This window comes from Tupaia chinensis, unplaced genomic scaffold (assembly GCF_000334495.1).
Source record: "Tupaia chinensis unplaced genomic scaffold, TupChi_1.0 Scaffold149892_1, whole genome shotgun sequence".
Classification (NCBI taxonomy): Eukaryota; Metazoa; Chordata; class Mammalia; order Scandentia; family Tupaiidae; genus Tupaia; species Tupaia belangeri.
Window position 1 is genome coordinate 185,663 of NW_006209736.1, and position 9,402 is coordinate 195,064.

Sequence of the window (9,402 nt, forward strand, 5' to 3'; positions counted from 1 at the left end):
AGGATCACATCCCCCATACAGTCTCATGGCTATTTTGTGTGTGAGAAGGTTTCACCCTTGAAAATATGGCCACTTCAGCACAAAGCAATGTTAATAATCAATAATCATCCATACCCCCGTTTTACATGCAGCTGAATAATGACAGGCTGGGGATAGATCATTGTGAGCCTTGTACTGTTTGGAATCACTGCCCATTAAATGATCACTAGCTGCTGATAACTAAAGTTACATATTAAGGAAATTACATATAGAATACTGCAAAAACACAGTAAAAAGATGAAGTTTTTGCTCAAGAAGTTCCTTCACTCCCAAGCTTCATACTATGTTGTCCAAATTTACAGATACTATTACTGTTTTTCTTCCTTTTGATCTTCCTTTTGTTCCCCAGTACCAGAACTTCCAGAGCCTTCTCGCTCAGATGCCATCTTTTTGTATGCCATTTCAAAGAGCTTCAGTGATGGCTGCCGAAGGGAGGATGCTGCCTGCCTCATGTTTTCTCCTGTTTCACTGTCTTTTTGAGCCAGGAGCTCCCTCATTTTGGAAATCTCTTCTTTCAGCTTGTTGCACTCATCTGTAGGCAATTGGTCCTTGAATTCTTCCATCTTGGTTTCTGTGTCATGAATGATTCCTTCAGCCATATTAACTGCTTCAACTCGTTCCTTCTTTCGCCGGTCTTCTTCGGCATACTTCTCTGCATTTTTAACCATATTTTCAATATCATCTTTGCTTAATCCACCAGAAGACTGTATTACAATCTACTGCTCATGTCCTGTGCCCTTATCTTTAGCAGAAACATGTACAATCCCACTGGCATCATTGCCAAATGTAACTTCAATCTGAGGGACTCCACGAGGAACTGGGGGATTTCCAATCAAAGTATACTGTCCAAGAAGTTTGTTGTCACCAGCCATCTCTCTCTCACCCTGACACATTTTAATCTCCACTTGAGTCTGTCCATCAGCAGCAGTAGGAAACACCTGACTTTTCTTGGTTGGAATACTGGTGTTTCTGTTGATAAATTTGGTAAAGACACCTCCAAGAGTCTCAATAACCAAAGACAGGGGAGTGACATCCAGGAGCAATACATCTGTGACATCACCAGCCAACACACCTCCCTGAATGGCAGCACCAATGGCTACAGCCTCATCAGGATTGACAGCTTTACTTGGGGCTCTGCCAAAAAGATCCTGCACAGTCTGCTGAACTGTAGGCATCCTAGTCATGCCACCAACAAGAATCACTTCTCCTATGTCACTCTAGCTGGCTTCTGCATCTTGCATAGCTTTCTGGCATGGAGCAATAGTCCTCCTGATTAGGTCAGTGACAATCCCCTCAAATTGAGCCCGGATCAGCTTCATATTCAAATGTTTGGGTCCAGAAGCATCCATTGTAAGATACGGCAAATTTATGTCAGTCTGAACAGAAGAGGAGAGTTCACACTTCGCCTTCTCAGCAGCTTCACAAACCCTCTGAAGGGCCATGTTGTCTTTGGTCAAATCTACCCCTGTCTCTCTCTTGAACTCTTTCACAGTGTGTTGTAGCAAGGCCTGGTCAAAGTCTTTGCCACCTAAGAAAGTGTCCCCATTGGTAGATTTCACCTCAAATACCCCTTTCTGGATTTCCAGGATAGAAATATCAAAAGTCCCACCACCTAAGTCATATACAGCCATGACTTTGTCTTCTGATTTGTCTAGACCACAAGCCAGAACAGCAGCTATGGGTTTGTTAATCACTCTAAGCACATTTAGTCCAGATGTCTGCCCAGCATCCTTAGTAGCCCGTCTCTGTGGATCATTGAAATAAGCTGGGACTGTGATCACAGCAATTTTTGCTGTATGCCCCAAGTAATTTTCTGGTTTCTTTCATCTTCATCAACACAAATGCTCCAGCCTGACTTGGAGAATAGGGTTTTCCATGAGCCTCAACCCAGGCATCACCATTGGAGGCGTGGACAATTTTAAAGGGAAAGTTTTTGATGTCTTTCTGTACTTCCGGTTCATCATATTGTTGGCCAATGAGATGCTTGGTGGCACAGAATGTATTGTTTGGGTCGGTGACAGCCTGTCCCTTGGCAGGCATGCCAACAAGTGCCTCACCATCTGCTGTAATTGCCACAACAGAAGGGGTGGTTCTGGCACCTTCAGCATTCTCCAGCACCTTTTCTTGTTTACCTTCCATAACTGCCACACAGGAGTTGGTAGTACCCAAATCAATACCAACAACTGCTCCTTTGATTGCTTCCGATGCATAATCCCGCCTTGAGACAATTCTAAAAGCCTCATGACTAAAACCATTCCAGCCATCCTGGTGGCAGGCGGCCGTGGGGACCCGGGGGGCTGTGGCGCCCATGAGCCGGGCTACAGCAGCTCGGCTGGCACTTATCATGGCGGCTGGATTGGAGGGAAAAGGAAGCAGCAAAGGCAAAGAAGCCCTCGAACGCCCGGGAGCTGCTCAGCTCGGTGGTGGTGGCATTTTTCTGGTATCTTCAACTGGACTGTTGTGAAGTGTATTCATATTGAGTAAATTCACTTTACAAGTTGGAGTGATGTATAGTGATTGTATAAGATAAATTAAATACATGCATATATACTTATATAAAGAAAGTCCAGATGTGCCCCACAAAGATGTGTAAATAAGAAATTATAAAGTAAAATAAAATAGAAAAAAAGAGTAATCCTTTAAAAAAAATATGGGAAACAACCTGAAGGTCCCTATGCGTGGAAATAGTTAAAGAATTATGGCACATTACTTAGAATGTATGTAAAAGATTAAAATGACAAGACAGTCCTCCATAAATTGACAGGAAAAATTCACTCAGACTTACTGTAAAATGTAAAACCCAAGGGCCACACAATACATGCTACATGATCCAATAGGCTTTTTATGGCCCCATAAAACAGAAGCCTGTGTTTGCATGAGGACCTGTATACACTCGGTGTGTAAGTACACTGAATGAGGAGTTTTTGAGGGAACACACTTAACTGCTGGTGAGGGGGCTGGAGAAGGAATGTGATAGACAAGGGAGAGTATTGCTTTATCTGTATTGTTTAGTATCCTTTGGTGAGAAGGAAGCACACAAGGATTATATGTAAAAAAAAGGGGGAGGAGGAATATATAATACAGGTGATATATCTGTATCTAGTGTTTCAAAAAGAGAAACTGTTAGTATGTATAATAATAATAATCACTTTCACCATGCAGGAGCTTCTGAGGATCTTGCTTGCAAGTCAATAAATATTTATTGGGATCCTCCCATGTGACAAGTGCTTTCACAAATAAAAGTGCCTATGATTTATTTGGTCGAATCTCTGGAATGACAGGATCCAGTTGACCCCTCTGCTCCCTAATAGTCACTTCAAATGAAAAATCCAACTTTTTCTTGAATCCCTACACTCTTGTTAATCCCAGCACCTTATGAAGCTCAGGGCTGATCTGGTAAGCATTTCTTGATAGAAATCCCACCCACAGTGTGGATCTTCTTAATATCACATTTTCTCAACCTCACTCACTCTTCTCACAGACTCTCTGTAAAACCACAGGCCTATTCAAGGCAGTTGCACCGAGGTAGCTTATTTTTTGGAAGGAGATTCAGAAGGAAAAAAAATCCTATCAGGCCAGGTAGAATTGTCAGCCTCACCCTGCATCAGACTCCAGTGAATGAGAAGCCTGGCCAGGCATACTACGTGGAGACTTACAAAAATCTCAAGGTTGATATATTCGTCTCTACCCAGGATGTTGTAACAAAATACCACAGACTGAGAAACTTCAATAGCAGCAATTTATTTTCTCACAGTTCTGTAGGTTGAGAAGTTCAAGATCCATATTCTGGCCAATTCAGTTTCTGGTGAGAGCTCTCTTGATGGTTTGTCACTTTCTCGCTAGGTCCTCACGTGGCCTTTCCTTGGCACGTGTGTGCAGAGAGAAAGTGTGAGTCCTCTTTGTCTTTTCTTATATGGACACTGGTCCTATTGGATCAGGGCTTCACCGTAATGACTCCATTTAACCTCAATTGCCTCCTGAAGGCGCTAACACCAAATACAGCTGCACAGCAGGTTAAGGGCTTCAACATATGAATGGGAGGGGGGAGCAATTTGGTCCACAGCAGTTGGCAAAGTTTTTGTTGCTGACCATGGTATTCTACTGTCCCTGCCTCCCTGCTGTCCAAATATCCTTACAGCACCATAGATGTCACTAACTTGAGATACTGACAGATACGGTGGGCCCTTGTCCTGCCTTAAGCAGCCTCCTACCACCTCCCAGTGTTACAAATGGGGAGGCAGGTTGATCCCCCAGCCCAGAGCTCCTGGTGATAGATGATGCTGTGTTAAACATCATCAGAAACATAAGGAAGCTTGGACCAGGCTCTAGGCATACACTGGAGTGTCTGAAAGGGCAGGCCCTTGGGTCAGTTCCCCAGGACTGGCCCCAGTCCCTAATAAAACTCACTCAAAAACTATAGCATAAAGAGCTCAGTGTCTCGGAGGGGGATAGTTTTTTTTTTTTTTATTCCGGTTCTTCCACCTGGTGGCAGAGCATTACATCTCTCAGTGCACACAAGGAAACCTGAAGTTTGTTTATGGACACTCAACAAAACCTGGGCCTTTCTCTCTGTGAATTTAGGGCCCTTTCAAGGAGTTTGGAAGAACCTTCCCACTTACTAATTGATTGATTTTCTTTTCTTTTTTTGGAGAGGTTTTTGCTATAGAGCGTGTGCGCTCGCCAGACAAAGAGAGAGAGAGAGATAGAAAGTGAGAAATCACCCCCCAGGGGGGATGGCCACGCTACAATCCCTTCTCCTCCATTCTCCTCTCGGGATCTTGGGCACGCACGCACACGCGCCCAGCGTGAATTTAAGCCACCGGGTCCGGGACGCGAACTGCGGTCGACTATGTGGGAGTCCAGCGACATAGCCATTATGCTAACTGCTGGTCCCTTGATTTTCTTTATATGAGGATGAAGTTTCTTTATATAGGATGTGCAAAGAAACAACAGCAACGTACTGACCCAGTTATTTTATTCATAGTCTTATATAAAAAGAAGAAACATTGCTTTCCCTTGTTTATTACTTTATGTTCCATTAACTCTTAAGTTCAGTGGAATGGGGCAAGAAAAAACCAAACTGGAATAGATTCAGGGAGAGGAAAGGGAAAACATGAGGACAGACCATCAGACCTATTCGCTTATTAGAGGACTTTGAGTATTTGGCAAACTTGCCTAGAAGCACACAAAATTTTGGTACTGATTTCTGTGGCAATCAGAGGTAATTCTGGACATGTCAGCTAAGGGCCATTTACTTCTGGTTGGCACAACTATCCTGTGAATATCAGGGATGTCTGAGAACACTAGGACTCTCCTCTCTGCGGCAGACTGTTCAAGTGACCACCCAGGCTATGTTTCAATACCTCTGATGTTGCTAATCTTATTACCTTATAAGACCAGTGGTGGGCTGACAAATGGGAAGGGTTTCTTGTGTGAATCTCATCTGCAGCCTCAGGAGTCTTATTAACCTCTTCCCAGCTCCTTTCCTTGACCTTGTCTGTACAACGCTGGGTCCCTCTAGAACTCTGGTGTGACACCCCAAGAGCAAAAGTGATGACTGAAGTCCAATCTTAGGCTTCCAGTGGGTATGTACTCATAGGTCAAACAAGTAGTGCTGCATTTACCTCCACACTGTGAGGATATCAAGAGCCATCAGCTCCATCTAGTACTCTCGAAAGTATACATCTTCTGTATGAGGATTTCATGTAGACGGCTCAACTGTTAAATGTGGGAAAATCAATATACAGAACTAGAACAATACTGTCCATATGAAGTAGGATAAGCAACCATTCCAGTGTGTCTTATACCTAGCGGTTTTCCAAGACATGGGACTTTCAATTAGAAAAGCTGAATGATCCTGGGGAAAACGGGACTACGAATGACTCTAACATGCAGTGGAACATTCACTGCCACGTGAAATGGGCTATCCCCAGAAGAAGTCCGCACATCCGGTTCTCTCTCACAGTGAGGATCCTAAGTGCTATTCCGCCCGGCAAGCAGAATCCTGGCTTGGACATGCTGGGAGGAGAGCGGTAGGGGAGGGGAAAGAAAAGTAGGAAAGAAAGATTGGAGAGGGGGGGATAAGAGACACAGGGACAGAGGGAACGTCACATACCAGGAATGTATCCACTGCTGGAACAGAGTGCACTGGGCTGTAGGAGGGAGGAACGATGGGGTGGGGTAGAAGGGGCAGAAGGGCATGGAGGGGGCGGACCTTCAGCCTCCTTGCACCCAGCAGAGTGAGGAGCTTAGCTGGTCTCTCCAGGGAAGTCCTGTTGGTCACTACCAGCACATCACAATCTCCTGGAAGCATGATCTTCACTCCCTTCCTTCCACCTGCTGAAATGGTGAGAATGATTTCCCTCTATTGTCATGGAATGTCCCTTACGGTCCTAGGGGTTGGGGCTCTGCAGCTCACTGCTGTATCTCTAGCACCTAGAACAGGGTACGGAATGCACCTGGTCATTGCGAAATGACGTAACAGGAGCCGGGTCCCGTCAGTACGAGGCTATTTATTTATTCTGTTTTGCAGTACATGAAAGGTCTGCAAAAAGACCCCAAGGAATGTGACGTCTGGTCTGGCATGAAAGAGAGCACATCTGATGGCACAGTCTCATCCTGGGAGCCTGCTCTTCTGGGAGGGTCTTGGTGGGCCCAGTTCCAAAGAGCCTTGGCATGTCTCACCAAAACCTTCAGGTGAGGGCTTGGAGCCGGCTTCTGCTTCTCTCACTACTCACAGCCAAGCTCACCTGCCTCCCCTTCCTGTTCCATCAAGAGAACCCCAGGCCAGGCCTGAATTCCCAAGGGCTCCCAGGGGGTCACTTATCACTCTGCTTTCCTTTCTAGGGGAAGATACTGGACACTGAGAAACTGAAACCCGGGGAGCCAAAGACACAGACCTGTGAACGGTCTTCAAGACCCATCTGCTGCCCCATGCCCCTGCTCTTCCCCACTGTATCGGCCACTGGGCCTCAAATAAATGCTGGCACGCTTGACTGTTTCTGCTTCCTCATACTTAATGTAGCTTTCAACACTGACGCCGCCCTCAGGTGACTTGAGACTCGACAGCTTTGCTGGTGGTGGGCTATGGAGGGATGGAGCTAATTAGCATGACCCTTAGCCCTGGAAGGCCATCCACCCTCCTTGAGGCAGTGCTGCTTATTCCTCATACCTGGTTGGAGTGGATGGCGACCAGTTCACAGTGAGTTTTCCACATCTGACAGCTCTGACGCTGCTGGGGATTTGCACGCAAGAATGAAAAGCACACAGCTTTTTCAGCTGAGGAAAATTGGGCAGGGTTTATAGAGCACAGGGTGGGTGGGACACTTGGAGGACTAATCCGAAGTAAAGGTGTAAGAAAAGGTCTTTGACCCCTAATCGTGTAGAGAACTTCCAAGCCCCAAGCCTCACGAGCCTACCACCAGGGGGATAGATGCCTTCCAGTAGATGACCTTGTCTCCAACTAAGACTGTTTCTTTTCATATGAAAGGTTCTTTGCCTTCCTAAGGTGACCTTGACATATGCTGCAACAAAATATCAGCAGGAGAAGTCCATGGAGGGAGTGGGGTGTGGGGGTTGGAGCATGTTTGCTTCTTTAAACCAACAAAATAGAGAATTCTGTTAGAATTTGCCACCGATAATCACCGAGACCAAAAGAGCAATGGTGGTCCCTTTCAGACACAGACTAAAGGGTGAACCTACATGACAGGGGCCTCCATCCAATCACATTCACTTGTCTTCTTGGCATGAAAGAGAGCACATCTGATGGCACAGTCTCATCCTGGGAGCCTGCTCTTCTGGGAGGGTCTTGGTGGGCCCAGTTCCAAAGAGCCTTGGCATGTCTCACCAAAACCTTCAGGTGAGGGCTTGGAGCCGGCTTCTGCTTCTCTCACTACTCACAGCCAAGCCCACCTGCCTCCCCTTCCTGTTCCATCAAGAGAACCCCAGGCCAGGCCTGAATTCCCAAGGGCTCCCAGGGGGTCACTTATCACTCTGCTTTCCTTTCTAGGGGAAGATACTGGACACTGAGAAACTGAAACCCGGGGAGCCAAAGACACAGACCTGTGAACGGTCTTCAAGACCCATCTGCTGCCCCATGCCCCTGCTCTTCCCCACTGTATCGGCCACTGGGCCTCAAATAAATGCTGGCACGCTTGACTGTTTCTGCTTCCTCATACTTAATGTAGCTTTCAACACTGACGCCGCCCTCAGGTGACTTGAGACTCGACAGCTTTGCTGGTGGTGGGCTATGGAGGGATGGAGCTAATTAGCATGACCCTTAGCCCTGGAAGGCCATCCACCCTCCTTGAGGCAGTGCTGCTTATTCCTCATACCTGGTTGGAGTGGATGGTGACCAGTCCACAGTGAGTTTTCCACATCTGACAGCTCTGACGCTGCTGGGGATTTGCACGCAAGAATGAAAAGCACACAGCTTTTTCAGCTGAGGAAAATTGGGCAGGGTTTATAGAGCACAGGGTGGGTGGGACACTTGGAGGACTAATCCGAAGTAAAGGTGTAAGAAAAGGTCTTTGACCCCTAATCGTGTAGAGAACTTCCAAGCCCCAAGCCTCACGAGCCTACCACCAGGGGGATAGATGCCTTCCAGTAGATGACCTTGTCTCCAACTAAGACTGTTTCTTTTCATATGAAAGGTTCTTTGCCTTCCTAAGGTGACCTTGACATATGCTGCAACAAAATATCAGCAGGAGAAGTCCATGGAGGGAGTGGGGTGTGGGGGTTGGAGCATGTTTGCTTCTTTAAACCAACAAAATAGAGAATTCTGTTAGAATTTGCCACCGATAATCACCGAGACCAAAAGAGCAATGGTGGTCCCTTTCAGACACAGACTAAAGGGTGAACCTACATGACAGGGGCCTCCATCCAATCACATTCACTTGTCTTCTTACTAAATGTTGTGCTGAATCCCACTGGGAACCCCAGCTTTTCAGGGTCAGCATCTCTAGTCTCTCAGCCTACCCAGGGGAGAGCATACACTCCAGGACAAGCTCCCACATGAGGTTGACCCATTCTCCCTGCCACCACCTCTCTTTGGGGTGTGTGTGTGTGTGTGTGTGTGTGTGTGTGTGTGTGTGTGTGTTTTTCCCCTAAGTATCTTTTTTACACCTCTCAGAAAGACACCAGTTTAGTTGTCAAAGGCTGCCTGTTGGAGATGGGCAGGAGCTCAAGGTATACCTCACATATCTGGACCCATGTACTTTGTCTTAGTCATGGGACAGTATTACTTGTTCCTAAGTACCTGTTAGGACTGTAGCCTATTAGCAAGGATTTTTCCACAAGTACCTTGTTATAACCTCGAGAAGGGCAATTCGGTGTAAGAATGACAAAAAAGTATCATCTTTCCCT

At 46.3% G+C, this 9,402-nt stretch overlaps 1 protein-coding gene and 1 pseudogene across 1 annotated transcript; one reads left to right on the forward strand and one right to left on the reverse strand.

The window, feature by feature from the left end:
- Window positions 1–282: 282 nt before the first annotated feature.
- LOC102491902 (stress-70 protein, mitochondrial pseudogene) lies at window positions 283–2,395 on the reverse strand (annotated as a pseudogene).
- Window positions 2,396–6,252: 3,857 nt separating this feature from the next.
- Window positions 6,253–7,027, forward strand: LOC114006717 (protein FAM236B-like). Its single transcript, XM_027769484.1, has 3 exons — window positions 6,253–6,386; window positions 6,572–6,735; window positions 6,886–7,027. The coding sequence occupies exons 1-3, from the start codon at window positions 6,351–6,353 to the stop codon at window positions 6,911–6,913; spliced, it is 228 nt and encodes a 75-aa protein (XP_027625285.1). The 5' UTR covers window positions 6,253–6,350; the 3' UTR covers window positions 6,914–7,027.
- Window positions 7,028–9,402: the final 2,375 nt, after the last annotated feature.

Excerpts from the sequence above, each read along its gene's own strand:
- LOC114006717 (XM_027769484.1), top strand. The coding sequence starts at position 6,351 with ATGATCTTCACTCCCTTCCTTCCACCTGCTGAAATG. Across the intron at positions 6,387-6,571 it reads TCCTTCCACCTGCTGAAATG|TACATGAAAGGTCTGCAAAA; the intron begins GTGAGAATGATT and ends TCTGTTTTGCAG. Across the intron at positions 6,736-6,885 it reads TGTCTCACCAAAACCTTCAG|GGGAAGATACTGGACACTGA; the intron begins GTGAGGGCTTGG and ends TTTCCTTTCTAG.